At 38.8% G+C, this 20,057-nt stretch overlaps 1 protein-coding gene across 1 annotated transcript in view; it reads left to right on the top strand.

Annotated features, from left to right (window-relative positions):
• Positions 1–20,057, top strand: part of C5H4orf50 (chromosome 5 C4orf50 homolog) — a 39,309-nt gene that overhangs the window by 6,171 nt on the left and 13,081 nt on the right. The window contains exons 4-10 of the mRNA XM_086612168.1: positions 774–1,469; positions 5,337–5,451; positions 6,218–6,342; positions 6,718–8,943; positions 9,700–9,801; positions 11,489–11,635; positions 13,383–13,559. Of these exons, the coding sequence (XP_086468294.1) occupies positions 774–1,469; positions 5,337–5,451; positions 6,218–6,342; positions 6,718–8,943; positions 9,700–9,801; positions 11,489–11,635; positions 13,383–13,559 (3,588 nt within the window). The remainder of the gene's footprint in view (positions 1–773; positions 1,470–5,336; positions 5,452–6,217; positions 6,343–6,717; positions 8,944–9,699; positions 9,802–11,488; positions 11,636–13,382; positions 13,560–20,057) is intronic.

Genomic DNA, 20,057 nt, shown 5'->3' on the forward strand with positions numbered 1-20,057 from the left:
CATGGAGCTGCTGCAGTGAGTCCAGAGGAGGGCCACGAAGGTGATCTGAGGGCTAGAGCACCTCTCCTATGAAGACAGGCTGAGAGAGTTGGAGCTGTTTAGCCTGGAGAAGAGAAGGCTCCGGGATGATCTTATTGCAGCCTTTCGGTACTTCAAAGGTGCCTACAGGAAAGCTGGAGAGGGACTTTTTACAAGGACATGTAGTGATAGGACAAGGGGAAATGGATTTAAACTGAAAGAGGGTGGATTTAGATTAGATCTAATGAAGAGTGGTGAGGCACTGGAACGGATTGCCCAGAGAAGTTGTGGATGCCCCATCCCTGGAGGTGTTCAAGACCAGGTTGGATGAGGCTTTGAGCAACCTGGTGTAGTGAAAGGTGTCCCTGCCCACGGCAGGGCAGTTGGAACTAGATGATCTTTGAGGTCCCTTCCAACCCTAACCATTCTGTGATTCTGTGATTTAATGTGTACTGTAAAATATGCAAAAGAAAGTATTTAGAAACTTCCTGTGTTTTATGTAGTAGCAGGTGTGATTGAGTTTGTGTTTTGGTTTTTTTTTTTCCTACTGAGGTGTTTCGGTGATGGCTGAAATGACAAAACAGCAAGTCAGTTTTGCTCAGAATGCAGGATTTTACTGGTTTTCAGAAACTTCTGCTTACATCATTCCTGAGTTGTCAGAAAACAAGGGTAGAATTATTGCAAAATTAAGAAAAATTGTGAAGGAGAAAGAGATTCAGTATTAAGATGTTAACCATACAACTCTGAAATTGCAGATTGAAAACCAAGAAAAGTCAGAGAAGAAGCGAAAGGAGAAATTACGTTGGCTTCAGGAGCAACTGAAGACAAAAGAAGATGAAATGAAAAGCCAGTCAGAGTATTTTGAGCACTACAAACAAAGGCAGAGACAACAGACAGCAGTGCTGAGAGAAAGGGTATGTTACCTTCGCAGTGAGGTGTCTAGGCTAGAAAAGCAAGTCCTAGATCTTAGTGCCCATATTGCTCTTTTGACATCCAAGTTAGAAGATGGAATGGTGCACTATCTCCAACAGAAGCTGGAATCAGCATTCAGAGGGACTGAGGGCAATAAAGGCTCTGACGTGAAAGTAATGGAATTGAAAACTTGCATTGAAAATGTGGAGCGTGACATGGAAAACCACCTTGTGACATTTCAGCAAAATCTGAAGTTCTTAAGGGAAAAAGAGGACGATAATAGAAGAGAACAGGCACATCTGCTGACTGAACTCCAGTGCTCCCAGGACACTGAAGACTTTCTCAGAAGAAAATTGGAAGAATCTTACCATCATGTTTATAATCTGAAGTTATCTGAAATCAAACTACAGGAAAATATGGAAGAGCTTTTGGATGAAAATAGGGCTTTAAAAGATCAAGATAGGGTGAAGTTGAAAAAGAAGAGAGAAAAGGACTCACGACTTACAAGATTGGTCAATGGAGGCAACAGTATTGACATGGTAAGTAAAAATAAGGCAAAATATAATTCTCTTTTATCTTTATATCACCCTTGATTACACATGTCATTAGATGTACAATCAAGATAAAAGTGTGAGGCTTTTTCCTTCCTACATTTTTTTTTCCTTTGTTTCTGTTGATGCATTAGTTCTTCACAATGTCTAATTCACACCCACTGGAATCAGTAGTTGGAGCTTCATTACATCAATGCTTTTAATAGGTGCACATCAAGAGCACTTCACAAATCTTGTTTCCTTAAGTTTTTAAGTGATGTGCCCAAGGCAAAAGGTCTTGATTGGCACCAGAAGTAGAGCCCAGAAGAACTTCTGAGACCTCTGTCTTGTGGACACCATTCAGTGAAGGAGTACACATATGGTTGCGTGAGTTTTCACATTATTCATGCTCAAATGCTGAAATAAAAAGCACAGTTGACAATAAATCTTGTGTGTGAGATTTTTCTGGATAATGGTAAACACGGGAAGATAGATACAGTATTCATTACTGGGAGTGAGTTGAGATATTCAACGGTTTGGAGCTCTGTAGCATTGTAGTATGCCCTGAATACACTGAATAGGACTTCACTCCAGCATTGCATGGGAAAGCTCTGCATATGCTGTAATATGGCATTCAGCTTCTGCCAATTCATTTTGCTGACAAAGTACAATTCTTTTCACAGAGAGGATTCAAATTATTCTTTATACACTGAGGTGGAGGGTATTTTTATTCTGAGGATTTGTTAAATAAAATGAAATCAGCTAGGCGTCACACTCAGCTACCCCATTCAGATTGTGACCTGATATCCCAAGAACTCTCCTGGTTTTAACTGCAGTTGATCAAAACGTAATGAGCATGAACAAAAAACACTTAATATAGGAGGACAACCAGACTGTGAGTACTTCCAGAACTGGGAGAAGGTAGAGACGATCTTTTGTTCTTAAAAGCCTAGAAGAAATAAACCCAAAATTTTTAACCTAGTAGTTGAATGCATCTTTGCAGACATCGTGAATTTATATCATTAGTGGCTCTACAGTTCCCCAAGAAGTGAGCCCCAGGAGTTTGTTGTTGTGTGAGAGAGAAAGAGTGGTAAGATCATCCTGCAGTAACCAGCAGCACATGGGTGACCTTTGTGGAGAGCTCGGAAGCCGTGCCTCACTGCATGTGTCTCCATAGCTGCCTTGAGGTGGCAGAAGGACTGACTGCTGTTGCTTATTTTCATACTTAGCCTGAACCGTTGCTACAGTTACTTTAACTAGTGAGTTTGCTTTTACTTGGAAATGAAGAATAAGGTTTGAAAATATTTTAAGGCATTTCTAGAGGGACTTGCACTGAGTTGTATACAGGTGCAACCACCAAGTGCACTATGTGGGGGCTGCACAGGTAAAATCAGGAGGACTGAGGGCTTTCACAGCCAAGGAAGAAGTAGTGGAGAATTACTATTGGTTTGAGAAAACGGAGAAAAGGAGAAAGAAAATTTTGAGTTATTTGAAGGTGTGAAAGCAAAACTAATTGCCTGAGACTCATAAAAAAAAAAAAAATCTTCAGGAAACAGGACCAAATCTCTTTCATTCTATGCTGTGCCCTAATAAAAGGTTCTTTTTTCCTCTACACAAAATTTCCTAACCATTTCTTTTCTAAGTACTAATTTACAGCTGTGTTTGTCATAGGAAGTTACTGAGTGTGAATTACCCAGTCTTTGGTATAAATGAACAGACCATAATTTGTGTTAAGTCAGTTTTACTGTGGTCTACTGTACAGTAGGTTGTGTTCCTTAAATGCTATGTATAGCATCAGCAGCATCAAATCTTGTGCCTTCTGCATTTCTGATTGTCTTTTCCTCCTCTTTTGGTGCTGCTACTAATCACTTGGATATTTCTAGTAGAAAATGGCTTGAGATAGCAGGGAAAAAATTTTTATATCTATTATGAATGGAGGAGGGAGACATCTGGTGTTGTACTGTAAAACTGAAGAGGATTTTTTTCCCCTCATCTTGTGTCTTACTAGTACTTATTAACATAGAATTTCCTAATCCCATTACCTTGATCTTGTAGTATTCAAGCCGAAATAGTTACAAGAAAAATCCTACTTGAACTCCATTAACAGCTATAAAAATTTGAAATTATGTGAAATACAAGAAAGATTTTCGTGGTGTTACTGGAAAGCTGCTTGTACATCATTTTTCAGTGAAAGAGCAAATGAGATCATTTACCTGTTTCAGAGCCTGGAAAAAAGTAGTTTTTGAAGACAGGCTTATCGGACTCCTGTGAAATATACATGGGATGAGATTCCTCAGTAGATATTGTCGTTCAAATGCCAAGTACATCAGTTGTTCTTGAAAACTAGCCTTAGTCATTATTGCATGAAGATGCAATAATATTGAATCCAATTAGATGTTTTGTTCTGGCACTGTAGAGGTGAACTGCATGTCACAAAGCGGTGTAGTCACATAAATCTTGTCAGAAATTTGAATTTCCAGACTTGGTATCAGGATCCTGTCTGCAGTATTCCAAGAGCAACCTATTCCTGAATGAAAAATGCATCAAAAAGCAGCTAATTCCATGTGGCTGTGTCTTGAGTTATCAGGCAGTTTCTAGATGTGAATGTTAGGGATCTGTTGAAGGTGTTGGTGAAGGAAAAGTAGGAAACACTAAGCGACATACTTTTCTACAGCTTTCACAAGACAGCTTAGATCTTGATTTCACAGTATGGTGTTTCTGGCGTTCAGGCATTGTATCTTTTACGTCATTTTGTGTAACTTTCTTCTGACAGAAGCCAGATATCAATAAAGAAAAGATATCTGGGAAGAGATAAAGGCAAACGTGCAGGAAAGGAATGAGCGTGTTTTGAAGAATTAACATTAGCTTCAATATTACTGAGAAGACGAAGGAAGAAATCTTGGAAGTGGTGTGATTTCCATTTAAGTCATGCCTCCCAGTCGAGATCTCATATTAGAGATCTCTATAATATGGCAGCTGACTTGGGTTGAAATCAAAAGTATTCTCACTGGTGATCCTGTGGAAAATCAAGTGGCTTTTTGTGACTCCCTATAGACTGAAGACTTTGAAGTCATTGCCTTTCCCATCCGTGTATAATTTTAAAGCTGCAGCTCAGCCCAGAGGGAACAAGTTTGTTTTATGCTGTCATTTGATACAGAGCAGTGCAGGAAGAGAGAATTGACTGTGTTGGCTCGTTTTCTGCACTGCAGCTGTCGTGGCTACCACCTCAATCATCTATTTTATTGAGAAAAGCAAACCTGAATCTTCTGTTCACTAAAAATGAGCACGGTGTATGTGAAATGTGGCCTGTTCTGTATCAAGCAATAAGGGTTTCTGTTTTGCACTAGAAATTGACACAATTTCCAAATTCAATCAGGGGGTCAAGAAAAATGTCGAGAACAGAATTTGAAATTTACAATTAAATTATCAATGGAAAAGAAAATTTTATTTGGAATTATTATTCTACTTTGAGTTCTTCCTACCTAGGAACAGTTGTCTTTGTAGCTGGGCACTGAACTATTAGTCTCATTCCCTACTTGACTGGACTTTCTTTTCTCTTTGTTCATGAACATATAATTTAGTCTCTGTTCTGATAGTGTTCCATCTGTGATCTGGCATATTACATGCTTATTACTCAGATTTTCTTCCTTAACTCTTTGTAAAATATGAAGGAAACATTAGGGGGAAGTTTAAAATCACGACATTTACTAGAAAATGCTGGAATGAGAAAATTCTATTAAATAATAGCAATTATAATGAAATAATGGTCTTCTGTATGTAAAATAGTAAAGGAAATTTATATGCCTGTTTTTCATATCACAAACACTGTATATTTATAATCTGTTTTTTGCTTTTCCTGCTCCTTTTCCCATTAAGAATGGAGATCTACTCCAGGATGACATTCAAAATGTGAAATGGGGAGCAGTCTTGGATTCACTCAGAAGCAGAGCTACTCAACCTCCAGTTGTGCTGCTACATGCTAAAAAGTCTGGTATGAAAACAAACTGGAAATTTACTTTCATTTCTGTGCAATGAAAGTGAAGATGATTTCATTCATGTGGTGTGGATGACTTAGAAGGTATAAGACCTTCTAAAAACCTCCTAATCTGGAAATTGTATCTTGGGAAGGTGAAGCAATAACTACTTGCCAGGATGATACTAGCATTTAAATTTGAGCTTTCTCAAGAAATCCTAGAAGTTTCAAGAAGCTACAGAGATGAGAAATTAGGGGATACTTCCCATGTCCTGGCTGAAGTACAGTGTTTGAGAATGCTGTACATCAGTCAGATTTGCTTTTCAGTCCAAACAACATGAAAGCTCTGATCTTGGCAAATTGTATCAAATAAATTCTTCCAATATAAATTAATGGAAGTTTTATAGCAAATTTCAGTGTATGCAGATGAAAACGTGCACTGAATAATTTCAACCCATAAGTTTAACCCATAAGTTTTCATTTACCCACTGTAATGAGATGTATTTTCCATTTTTAAATGCTTTGAGAACTGAGGGGGACCCCAAATATGCCTTATGTTAGTGCTTAATTTTTATGTTTTCTTGTGAAGTTTGTTTTCTTCTTTGATGTCATGCTTATATCTGCATCAGTGGTGATGTATGCTTCTGGGAGAGAAGGTAGTTTTGAGCGTACTCTCGCTAATATACTTTTCTCTTCAAAACATCCGGACAGATTTTTTTGAGTTTGTTTTTCTTGTAATTATTGGGGAGTGGCGTTACATTTGTCCAGTGCTTTACCGTTACAGAAACACCAGGATGTAGCAGTTATGGACTAAAGCAGATGGAGGAGCTACCAGAAGAACTTCTACCAGTTTTGGAACACAATTCCAGTGCCTTTGCAAAAGTTGCAGATCTAGCAGAGACTGAGCAGGTGAGAAAAAAGTTACTGCTATTCTTGCTATCTTTGTGCACAGTGAGTCTGTGAATTTTGAGATAAAATGAAGAGTTGGTGTATTTAAAGATGAATATAAAAGTAGCTTTAAATCATACCAAAGATGTTATTCAAGATGACTACAAGTGTGCACTAAGAAAATTATTTACTTACTTGTACCTTATTTGTATCATTATTCTCATTGAAAATCTTTAAATAATTTAAAAACTCTTTATATGGAAGGATCTTTTTCTCATCTGTCTGTAATCAATATATTATGGATGAAGTGAAAAATAAATTTTAATTAGCAACACAGAATTACATATCTTAGCTTATATTTTTCTGCTTGAAACTTTTATCTTTTGCTGTTACCAGGTCATCCTTGGAACAAAAAGGACAGGTGCTCTAGAAGATAGTTTCACTTTGTTCAGATGTACCCCAACTTATTGTGCAGCAAGACTGCTTCCCTCTTGCTCTGGGAAGTTAACTGATGATAAGAAAAGTAAGGAAACCAACGATGAAGAAAACTTTTCTCTCTCGAAGGAAGAAGCTATAACTCTACCAGCAAAGATGTTCCATGATTCTGTGGTTGAAGCTGTGATGAAGAAGAAGCTCCAACTTACCTCCTTACAACCTGAAAGCTACCAGATACCACCTGTCACCAGTGTGAAGAAAGTGAGTAGCTTGGATTTCTGTGAGGCAAATATCACTCTTTGCTTTGATGGCCTCTGCCTTGTTGCAGAAGGAGGATTTTCTGACAAAGCTTCTGCGCTTCTTCATAGAAAGACACCTTGCATTGTGACTGAAATTTTCACGTCGTCTCTAGAAAACTACAATGTGGAAAAACATTGGGAAAACAAAAAATTTCTGCCAAAAAGCATAAGTGTGAATAAGTGTCTGGATAAAGTTGTTGATGATAGAAAGTATCACCAAAAAATCTTTAGAGGGAGAGCTAAAGGAAAAGAAATGCAGAATGAGAAAGCCCAATCACAACAGGTGACCTGTGTTCCTGAGGAAACTTCTAAAGTTTTGAATAAAAATGAATTGATCAGGCCTGGGAAGCAAGGAAAGGAAGCCAAAGACAGCCTAGGTAGCTCACAGGATGTCCAAAATTTATCTGTTCATTTTAAAGACTTAAAGAAGCATTTTGAAGGGAGCCCTGAACCAATGGAGAAAAAAGGAAGCCTTTCAGTAATCTGCATCTCTGATGTGAATAGGATATGTGATAGAGAAGATATAATTAAAATGGAGAAGAAAGGAAAGCAACCTCAGAAAACAACTTACCAAATAAACCCTTCCAGAAATACTCTCCTGAAAGAAAAGAAAGACCAGATCCTGAAAGTATGTGAACCAAACAAGAAGAATTTCTCATGTAAAAAAGTAGCTGCTGAAAACACTCAATATGCATACTCTCAGAAATTGTTTTGGTCAGAGGAAGAGAGGTATCCGCTAAATAAATTGTCTCCTATGCAGGAGAGGGCTGTGTGTTTAAGCAAACTGTTCCTGCCAGGGAGCAATTTTTACAAGTGTGTCTGTCATTTGTCACCGCTGAAAGCTGGTAATGAACGTCACATGAAAATATATGCTCTGGAAAAAGTGGTGGCTGTGTGTTCTCAGAGGATATTTCTACTGATGCAAGAGAATGAAAATTACTCAAAAAAAATCTATACATTACAACAGGAGAATGAGAGATACGCTCGGATGATGTGTGCACTGGAAGAGGAGATGGATGCATATTTTCAATACATTTTAGCAGCAGATGAAGCTAACATTGTTTCATTACAAAACTTACTTAATGAGAAAGAAGTTGCTGGTGGGTCTTATAATAACTTACTAGAAGAAAACGCTATGAGCCCAGAAATATTTTTTGTCGAAACCTTCTCTAAGAACCTCTCATGTGTTGAAAAGAAAACGAGGGATTTTGAAAAAGACTCATTGACAGTTGAATCAAATAAACTTCCCAGGAGTGTTTTATTCCTGGATAGAAGGAAAATGAAATATTTCCAGCTGCTTTCTGACCTGAAAGAAGAAAGAAGCAAGTGCTTCAAAGAAATAGGTAAATTATTACAAGAAAAGGAGAACTATGCAGCAAAATATAATGAATTAATACAAGAGAGAGAGGGAAATTTACAGAGAATATCTCTTTTAGAAGGTGAAAAAAAAAATTTATCAGGATGTTTGGCAGAGGTAAAGTGTGAGCAAGACAAATACATGACCTTGGTTTCAGAACTTCAAGAGTGCAAAACCAGCTGTTATCAAACTATTTCTGATTTACAAGAGGAAAAATGTGTATTGAAAAGAGAAATAGACAGAATCAAGAAAGAAACTTCAGAACAACTTGATGGATTTCAGAAAGCAAATGCAAACTTTGTTTTAGAAAATAGCAAATTCAAAAAATTAATATCTTCTTTGGGTTTCACCTATGAAGAGTTGACAAAAGATAAAAGTTTGGGAACAAAGGAGAAGATATTAAAACTAAAAGAAGAAAGTCAACAGCATGGTCTTAAGCCAAAGAAAGTTGAAACAGCATCTAGTGTAACTCAGACTGAAGAAGGAAGAGTTCTGGTTACAGACCCTTCAAACTATTTCTGTGGAAAAGAGGTAAATAATAATAATGAGTAATGTTATCAAGTAGGATCTTCTAAAGAAAGGAGGAGATAGTAATCATTTGGAGGACAAAGCTAAATTAACTTTCTAACATAGAAAATGTTGTAACCTCCCATGTGCTGGAGATTGAGATGCTAAAGTTAACTTTGATATAGAACGTAAAATGCCAGAAAGTTTTTTTCTGAATGTTATATTAGAGAATTTTTAAGTGATATAGCAAGCTACCAAGTTAAAAATAATTGTGAAGAGTGCATTGTTCAGGCATTTTTAGTTATTTATCTTCTTGCAAGAGCAAAAGTTTCTAGCAGAGCAAATTATTTTCCACAAACTTCTGTTATAATAGTGAAGTATTCAGAGTTGTGAAACAATCATGTATCTTATTGAAAAGTATGCACATGTTCTCTTACTTTCATTCTGATAGGGTCTTTTTTTTTTCAGTTTTAATTTTTATGAAACATGTGCCTAAAGACAGGATCTTTGCTTATAGTGGATTTCTCACCCATGTTTTTCCTCTGTAGTCATTAATCTTTCACTACAGTGAATTTCTATGGAGATTACTATGTTCTTTTAAAACCAGAACTATTACTTCAGTTGAGAATAATCAACAGGGAAAGATTTATCTCTAATATCTTGATTTTATGCAACTGTTTTTAGTAATTCAGATAGAAGGAAATCATATATTGTTCTGTAAAAACCTGTGTGCCATTTTGTACAGGTGAGAGGAGTTGCATCTTTCTGTTGTGTATCTAGGGTGCCACATTTGAAAGCTACAGCATGATGAAAGAGCAAGTTGAAAAGGCAAAAGAGGAACTAAAAAAACAGCAAAAGGATTTAGAAAAGTCAAAAAAAGAGGTAACCTCCTACTCTGATGTAATTCCTAGGAGCAAATTTGTTTTCTTTTTTTCTTTCACGGCTGTTCTTTCTGCCAGGATTTAACACTTGTACAAAACAGGGAAGTCTCTGATCTGCAAAACCAAAATGTACCTCTGTGATCTTTCATTTAAGTGATGAACTGCACAGTCATTTGTGTTTGGCCAGAACTTCAGGCAAAGCTGCATTCCTCCAGCACACTTTGACAGAAGTCGAGTGCTTAATAAAGACACACAGAGCAAACTATCTGTTGTGATCGTCTCTGGGCAGACTGCTTCCGTCCCCCTCACTAGGAATGGGGAGTAGAAGGCAGCAAAAGCACTGAGGATAAGGCAAAGCGGAATACAAAGTAATTTTTGAATGAGAAGCAAAATAATGTAAAATCTGACACAGTCAAGGGGTCTCACCATATCCAGTGATGATACAGAGCATGCACGCTGCCCCTTCTCTCAACATCTATGTAGTCAATGCGAAGTCCAACACCACCTACGTGGAGACTTGTTTGGATGACTAGTTCTGTGCCTGTGTAAAGCAAATCTGCAGTTTTAATACTAACCAAGGAAGCTTTCAGTGTTGTGCCTTTCTGAATGCCTTAGCTTCCTATATTTTATGGAATGATCTCCACTCTATGCTTATGCAAGCAGAATGTATTGCTCTTATGGCAAGCTTGTATTTACAGGGCTGCTGCATGCAATAACATGCATAACTCAGACTCCCTACCACTGGCAGTAAGGAGTGTGTTGAGTATGCAAAAGAGCAGTAGGATTGTACGTAGTGGGTGTACAGAATTGTTGTCCTTTGACAGCTGCTTTATAAGACTCCCCAGATTTCAGGTGAGGCAGCTAGAATGAAGGGGTGGATTTGCATGAGTGATGGATGGTTAGGTAAGGACTTCTGGCCTTGTAATATGAACATGAAGACAACATTTGATTTTTATTTATTTTTAAAAATCTGGTTAACTTGAGTCCCTCTAATCCTTTTGTGTTTTACAACAAAGTTGTGTGTTACAACAATTTCCTCAGTTTACTTAAAAGAATGTGAAGGATTTGCTTTCAGAAAGGAGAAGCAGTGATCATATGAGAGAAAGAGCTTGCGGTCAGGCAACAAGCTGATCTACTGAGTGGTTTTGTTTTGCCTTTTTTTCAAAACTGCAGTTGATTTGTATAAGTGGAGAAAATGCATTCTAGAAGAAATATAAAGGTGAATATATGGAAGGGTTTTTTTTTGCTTCTTTGCATTTTTCATTTTTGACATTTCTCAGGAAAGTTCTTTTCCTCCCTAGCTGATAAAATCTTACTTTCCATTTGCTCTGAGGGCTTTCAAAGAAAATTGTGAGATTGTGAGTGCATTCACCACTGCTTTTTTTAGCTTTATTCAGAATACTCAAGGTACCTTAAAATTTAAAAATCAATTTAAAAATTAATCATTTTTCTGCATAGCTCTAGTTAGATATGTTTCTATAGGACTTACTTTACGAGTCTTGCTCATTTGTTATAATAAGATTGTAGTTTATTGTGTAATTCCATTTATTTTAATCAATTTACAACAATTTAAAACTTGTGATGTGCAGATCAGACTGAAGCCTATAGTTGTAAGCTGGTAGTGGGAAATGACACCACTGCTAGACTAATTATACTCAGTAATTTTGCTTTTTTATTCTTCCCATTAGGCTCAGAAATGGTACACAGAACTTGGCTTTGCTGAAACAAGATATGAAGAAGTCAAAACTCGTTTGACACGGGTTCTCTCAGAGTTAGACCATCTTAAACAAGAAGCTGGGGACAAAATGCTTGGAAAGCAGCACTGCAAATTAATGGTATGTATGTAAATGGAATGGAGAAAAACACATTCCTTTGGAGAGAGTGTTTTGGATGCACCCATAGTTGTTACTGGTAATAGATTGGAAGCAAATATAGAGCACCTAGGGTCACTAGAGCTATAAACTTGAAAATAAGCAGATCTTATGCGAGGTAGACCATCTGTCTACAGAATAGTCCACAAAGTATGAGCTCTGCGTGGGCATTATAGACACCTCCATTTTTAAAGGGGACTCTTGTCCTGCTCTCTCTTCCCCACCTCTTTTTCCATTAAACATCTTCAGTCAGGGAGTGTTTCCATTTTTTATTTAACATACTTCTTGTGTGGCAAAGATGATGATGAGGAAAAGACTATGTCTCAGACTCATCCTCAGGCTGTTGTCAATGCAATCTAATTGATCTCGATGTGTCTAACCAATCTTGATGTGTCCAACAGTTGCTTTTGTTCTTTTCTTTTAACACAAGAGGGAGCCAAAAAGTTTGGTACAAAGTGTGCACGACTTACTTGAAGCGTAAGAGACTTGCTTCATTAGGGAGAACAGTATGAAAATGTTGTATTTCTGTTTTTATCTGTGTTGCAATGATGTGTTGCAACCAGAATGACATCATCTATCACTTCAGTTTGCTGTTTTCTATGAAACGGTGCCTTTAGGAGTCTGTAGTCACCAAGGGTGCCAAAGTTGGAAAGGCTGTCAGAAAGCCAGGGAAAATTAAACAGTGTTGCTGGGCATTACGGCCGACTATTAACTCTTCTCTTGGCTGTATCAGTGATAATAACCATTAAAATCAAACCATCATTCTACATGTTTTGTCAGAAGGTTATATGGTTTTACTGCGGTATGTCATAGGTCTGACTAGAATTTTTAGCTTAGTCACTGAAATACTTAATATTTAAGACTTGCTTATATAACATGTTATCAGAAATCTTGAGCAGCTGTGTGTATCTCCTCAATATTTTTTAATATAAGTTTGCAAAAAGCAAAACCTCAGATAATATCACTTCTAGGAGCTGATCTTATGATCTTGACCATCAATCTAAAGCTCTCACTAATCCTTTCAATCTGGATGAAATGCATGAAATTGAAAAAAAAATCAGAGAGTGGGGGAGGAGGAGTTAAATTCAGAAGGTCTCCTTCCACTTGTTCTATGCCATTATTACTACATTTTAAAGTAATAAATATTTTATTTTAAAATATTTTTGAAATTTGTACTTAAAATCTGATTAGTATTATTAATAATCTTCCAAAAGAAAACTATAACTGGGAGAGTGGAATTTGCTCTCTGAGATAAATATATGTGGAAAAACAAAGGGTGTATTATATAGCGATTGGAGCAGGAGGCCAGGGACTTTTGAGTTCTATCCTTACTCACCGTGTGACCATAGGTTGGTCACTTAATCTGCCTGTGCCCCAGTTTCCCCAGATATGAAATTATAGTACAATACTTAGTACAATTATAGTACAATACTTACCTTAAAGGAGCGTTGTGAAATCCCAATCCTACACCTACTCTCAAGGGGATCAACATCTCCTTGCTTATAAACAATTTTAAGATTAGTGCAAGATACTAATGCTAATATGTTTATGAAGGTTTGAAGTTGTATGTTTTGTATCAGCTTAATTTTTTTTTTTGAAGTACAAGGTAAGTATGTATATTGATTGAGAAGTTTTGTGCTCTATAACATGATAGAGAATATTTTCATCGTTTTATACATCTAACTTGAAAATCTGTATATTTGCTCTCTAGCCTGTGTACGCTGTGAAAGATCACCAGGAAACAGAGGAGAATAAAATAGCCAGTAAGAGATTACAGCAGCAAGTGCTGACCTTGAAAGCCCAACTCAGGGACCAGGCTGCATTACAAATTCAGTTTCACGACTTGCAAAATGAAGTGGAACTCCTTCAGGCTCAACTATGTGTAAAGGTATAATAAAGCTGTTCTCTGTGTGCTTAAGTGGGTCGACAAATGTGAGCTTAGACTTCAGATTCTCTCTCTTTCTTCTCAAAGCAGAGAACTGAAATAGTCTTCTTTCCTGGGAATGAGTCTGAGGATAATTAAATGATTTGCAGGCGTACAGAAGTGCCCCTGACTTCAGAGAAGTAAGGAAAACATGTAAACTGCCTGGGTGGTCCATGTTATGGGAAGATGATAGACTATAAGAAAAGTTGCTACTAGTTGCTTTAATCCCTATAAAGTAAAGCAAGCAAAGTGGTGCTGAAATTCCTTACAGAGCCACCTCCTTGCCTCAAAATTGCCAGGATTTTTAACATTCCCAACTCCCCTGTTGCACTACATCAGATTAGGAAACTCAGTGAGCTAGTGACAGAATTTTGATAGAGTTTTTTCTAACTTTGGTCCAGCTGCTAGGGCGGCATGGTAAGAGTTTCATTAACACATTTTCAGTTACATGTGTGGTTTGTAATTTTATGCATCGACATAGTTATGAGTGAGAGCCCCCACGTCTACACAAGTGTACTTACATGAGCAGTTTTTACACTTCTGCATTAAATTTCACCTGGCAAACCAGGGCAGGTACAGACATTAACATTTGCAAAGCTACTGCCTTATTGTGTGACAGCAAAGCTACTGCTGTCAGTGTGACTAGACCTGCTGAACTCTTAAGTGGAAACAAATTCCTCCTAGGACTCTTTTCCGTTGGGATTTTTTTCCTATTTCTTTGGAAACTATTTTTTGAAAAGGGATGATAGTTACAATGTGAGCCAAACTGTAATTGCCTGTCATTCTCTGAAACAACTAGTAAAAGACATTTTCTCAATAGTACTCTTCATACTATGATATGTGTAGAACATGCTTCATCTCTGTCTTTCCTCTGAAATACAAGCGATTATTTTCTTCTCTCTGCTGGGTGCAAGTCTCTTCTTACTTCCTCCACAGTAAATCCACCTTTTGTACAGTTTTGAGTTTTGGAGGGTTTTGGTTGGTTGGTTGTTCATTTGTCTGTTGGGTTTTTTCCCCAGCCTTGTCATGTGCTGTGATTCGCTTTAAACCAGTCCTGTGCAGAGGGTTAGTGACTTCTCTCAGTCATTGATTAGGATGCCTCTTAGCAGAATAGTCATGGTAAAATGAAATTGTTTTGTAGTGTCCGGTGTCTGTAGTGATGGATGATGCATATCCTATGGTAGGTGAGTAAAGGGTGAGACATGCTCTCCATATAAATAGGCAACTCCTAATTGTTCTACTGAATTGGCAAAGTGTTTTGCTCCATGCCTCATCAAGAATTGAATGTCACCAGTGCAAGTACCTATTGCCAGCTTTTCCTTTGTTCCCTCAGTGCCAGTGCAATGTAAAGACATGTCTCTCCTGTCCTATCTACAGTGTTTCGTTCCAAACCCACAATTTATTAGCTGAGGACCATGTGACCTCTTTCAGCATAACTGCATGGTCATAAAGGGAGTTTTGGGGCTTTTTTTTTAAATGCACATAATATATTTACTATAGGCTTTATAGAAATATAAATTTTCAAGCAAAATGAATGCAAAGGAATCTGTACTTTATTGCCAAATAACACTGTATTAATTTATAATGGAAATTAATTTTACCTGACAGGATACTGTATTTTTTTCTGCATAATCAGAAAGTAGGTTTCCCGTGGATAATAAACATTTTAATTATAAGGTTCAGAGTAGATCATCTGGTTCACCCTGGCTGACCTCCTGGTAGAGGACATGCATAGATTATGTCAGAGTAGAAAGTTGTTTATGTTCACTTTTCAGATCCTGCTGTTTATTAAACATGCAGAAAATCCCTCCTCTCAATCTACAACATAATATAGGTAAGAAGAGGGAAAACTTTCCTAAAAGAGTATTTTGGAAGATTCACAGAGTAAATGGGAACATGACGGCATAATGAAGGATACCAAGTCTTCAACATGATGCTGCTTTGATAATATAACATCACTGATACAGTGCTCCATCTAAAAACATCCAAAAGAATTTGGTAATGCATAAGACCAACATTAATGCTAGTAGGACAGTGTTTGTGTGCCAGGATGTCATGGTTAACCCAGCCAACAACTGAACGCCACACAGCCGCTCACTCACCCTCCCCCACCACAGGGAATGGGGAAGAGAATTAGAGGGGAAAAGGGAAGGAGATCCGTGGGTTGAGATGAGAACAATTTGATAATAATAATAATATATGAATATATGCATATGTGTGTGTGTATAATGATAATAATATATACAAACAAGTAATGCACAGTATAATTGCCCACCACCCGGTGACTAATACCTGTCCCATCCTGCTTAACAATCCCAAAACAGATAAATCCCAACACCACAATCCTGGACATGCAAGAGACCCAAGAGAACGAGGGAGAGATAGTACTCTGAGAGTCCAAGAGTGAGAACCCCCGGAAGAGCAAGAGCCCTTCTTTCCGGTCAACCCTCATTTATATACTGGGCATGATGTTGCATGATATGGAATACTCCTTTGGCAATTTGGCCCTCACTTTTAAGTCTAAATTCAAATCATAAGGGGAGTCGTGGATGCTTTGTCAAAGTCATGCTTCCCCCTAGCCTGTTGTGCTCCTGCACACTGGCAAAAGCATGGGAAGCTGAAAAGTCCTTGAGGTCTCAGTGCCAACTATAAACTTCAGTGTGCTACAACATTCTTCTCATAATGAATCCCAGACTAAAACCAAAACACAGAGCTCTTCTAGCTGCTAAAAAGAAAAACTAATTTTGTCCCAGTCAAAATCAGGACAATATCCATCCCTTATCCCATGCCATCCACATCATGCTCAAGTCTCACATATGTACATAGATACCATTCACTTAGTCTACTGAGTCATGCCTCCAAAACATCTGTTGAGTTCATGTAGTCCATAACTCTGGGCTCCTTCTGTCATGACAGTCTATCAGGGCAGGACAGATGATGCGTAGTTCACTCAGTTGGTAGAATGGATCAAGTTTAGTCTCTGTTGCATGCAGCATCTAGAGCTTGTAGCTGATGTGTCCGGCGCAGTACACATCCGCAGTCTGCAGGCTGAAGATGTCGTCTCAAGGAAGTCTGTGGGTGTCAGTTGTCAGGATCATTTCTGGTTCTGTTGAAGTTCATGCTTTAATAACCTGGGTAATCCTTAATATAATTTCATTAGTATAATATATAACAACCATAGCAATTATAGTATGCAGTGACAGGGCTATTCAGCAATTTAAATTATACAATTGTACATTGTCCATTTTCACCCAACATCAAATCCCCTTGAGGTACACATCGGACTTCCCCATCCTTCTGTATCACCCACCAAGTGCACCCAGGTCCTTGAGCAAAAGCAATCCCACAATGGGTTGACCTTCACCCAAGGCAGGAATAACCCAGACTGTCTTCCCTAGCATATTCCTAATGTGCACTACAGGGATTATATCCCCTTCTACAGTGCGTAGAAGTTCTGACTAGGCAGGACCAGCTCAATTGGCAGATCTTCTAGTGTTGACTAACCAGGTGGATTTTGCTAAATGTGTATCCCAGTGTTTGAAAGTTCTACCACCTATTGCTCTCAGTGTAGCTTGTAGCAGTCCATTATATCGTTTGATCTTCCTGGAAGCTGGTGCATCATAGAGGTGCATCAATGCTGTGCTCTTTGGCCCAAATATCTATAAGATTGTTTTGAAAATGAGTCCTGTTGTCTGATTTAATTCTTTATTGAGTGCCATGCCACCACAAGACTTGCTTTTCAAGGCCCAGAATAGTGCTTCGGGTGGTGGCATGGGGTATGGCATGGGTTTCCAATCATCCAGTGGTTGCTTCAACCATTGTCAGCATGTAGCACTTGCCATGGCAGGTTTGTGGATGCATGATATAATCAATCTGCCAGACCTCCCCGTATTTATATTTTAACCAACGTCCTTCATACCAAGGAGATTTCAACTGCTTGGCTTGCTTGTTTCCAGCGCATGTTTCACATTCATAGATAACCTGTGCAACGGTGTCCATAGTTAAGTCCACCCGTTGATCACAAACCCATTTGTATGTTGCATCTCTTCCTTGATGGCCTGAGGCATCCTGGGCCCAATGAGCTAAAAATTTTTCACCTTTATGTTGGCAGTCCAAATTCACCTGAGACACTTTAATCTTAGCAGCCTGATCTACCTGCTGATTGTTTTGATGTTCTTCAGTGGCCCAACTCTTGGGTACATGAGCATCTACGTGACGTACTTTTGCAGCTAGCTTCTTTACCTGAGCAGCAGTATCTTGCCACAATGGGGCAGCCCAGATAGGTTTGCCTCCGCGCTGCCGGTTATTTTGCTTCCATTGCTATAACCACATCACCCACTGGTGGTGTGTCTTCTCCAAGATCCATTACTGCTAGTAAGGAAGAGTATGATGGTGGTGCACTCCGTAGAACCTTCCACCACATGAGCCGTGTGCACCGGACTTCATCTGGATCTTCGGGTAACTGCGTGTTTCTCAGGTCATAGTAAATCACCTGTCACACAGTTAGTTCCCTCAGGTGCTGGATACATCTCTGGATTACATGTAATCTCTTCCTTGAAGGGGTGCCTTTCCCTTACAGCTGCCAGGAGCCGTCTCCAGAGGCTGCGGATTTGTGTCCCTTTTTGAATCACTTTATCGACTCATCTGTCCCTAGTGAGGGATCTCAGCTGCCTGGCTTCTCCACCATCTAAATCCAGGCTACTGGCCCTGTTGTCCCAGCATCTGAGCAGCCAGGTGACAATGTGCTTACCTTGATAACAACTGTAATCTTTTCAAATGTTTTGCGGCTCATTCAGGTATAGAGGTCGAGTGGTTTTGTCTCTCTCTCCCCTGTTGTTGCGACAGCTCTGCTTTAGAGTAGACTGTCTCCGTCTTCCTCTTCTGAGAAAGTGAAAAGTTCTTCCTCTTCCTCTGGTTGTCTTGATGGCCCTGCTTTCTCTTCTTCTCCTTCTTCATCCTTTACTATACGTGGCAACATTCGTGTACATTTCCTCTTCCAAATGGGAGCAACTGTTAACATTGTGGCCTGATTAGCTGCAGTACTCATGCTCGAGATTTGAGTAGGCGTCACAGGTGCCAGGGTCTGAGTGGATGCAGTGCTTGTTGGAGGGGTTAGAGTACGATGCCTGCATTTGCTCCAAGCACCAGAAGCCAAAGTGTGAATAGCTGCAGTGCTTGTTGTGCGGGTTGAGATAGCAAGTGAAGTAACACCAATAAGGAATTGGTAGAAATTTCTAAATGGTCGATTAACCCTAATTATGTGCATAATTAGACATATGACCAGGAGACCTTGCAACATGATTATGCTGTTTAGACCATGCCAATGATACTCAATACTCTCAGAATTCTCAAAAGCTTTTGTAAATGGTCTGGAGGAGGAAGGGGAAAATGAAGGGAGACATCCTCCTCATGTATCGGCTGTCCAAAAGAAAAAAGCTACTGGTGTAATTGGCAACAATACTGGCCAGGTGGCGCTTAAAATTCGTAAATGAAGTTCACATCGCCACCTGCCTCTGCACTGCTGAATACAGGTACAGAACTGGTCCCAACACCCACGATTTTATCAGCACCAGGCAGCACAACACAGCAATATTCTAAATTAGAAAAAAAAAAATGCCTTTCATCCCAATCCAACACCCAAAGACAGTAAACTGAACAAATACTGACAAACAGGATATATGGCAGATCAAGTGCTAAATAATACAACTCTGAGAGCACATAAAACAGCATTCCAGCCAGTGACATCCAAGGAAACATAATGAACAATTATAACAAATTTATTTTAACACACTCCAGTCAAATTTGTTGTTATCTCAACCACTCAGGCCCCACATTGGGTGCCACAAAGAGCTGTCATGGTTTAGCCCAGCTGACAACTAAACGCCACACACCTGCTCGCTCACCCTCCCCCACCCCCAGGGAATGGGGCAGAGAATTAAAGGGTGAAAGGGAAGGGTACCCATGGGTTGAGATAAGAACAATTTAATAATATAGTAATAATATATGTAAATATATATATGTGTGTATAATAATAATACATGCAAACTATATATTACAATATATACAAATAATATATACAAACGGTATAATTGCTCACCACCCGGTGACCAACGCTGTTGGCCCATCCTGGTTAACAATCCTGAAACAGGTAAATCCTGACACCACATTCCCAGACACACAAGAGACCTGAAAAGAGAGAGAGAGAGAGGGAGAGAGAGAGAGCACTCTAGAAGTCTTAGAATGAGAGACCCTGGAAGAGCAAGAGCCCTTCTTTCCGGTCAACCCTCATCTATATACTGAGCATGATGTTGCATGATATGGAATACTCCATTGGCCAGTTTGGCCCTCACTCTTAAGTCTAAGTTCAAATCATAAGGGAAGTTGTGGGACTTTTGTTCCAGCCATGCTCCCCGGCAGCCTGTTGTGCTCCTGCACACTGGAAAGAACACCACAAGCTGAAAA

This window comes from Tauraco erythrolophus, chromosome 5 (assembly GCF_009769465.1).
Source record: "Tauraco erythrolophus isolate bTauEry1 chromosome 5, bTauEry1.pri, whole genome shotgun sequence".
NCBI classification, from domain to species: domain Eukaryota; kingdom Metazoa; phylum Chordata; class Aves; order Musophagiformes; family Musophagidae; genus Tauraco; species Tauraco erythrolophus.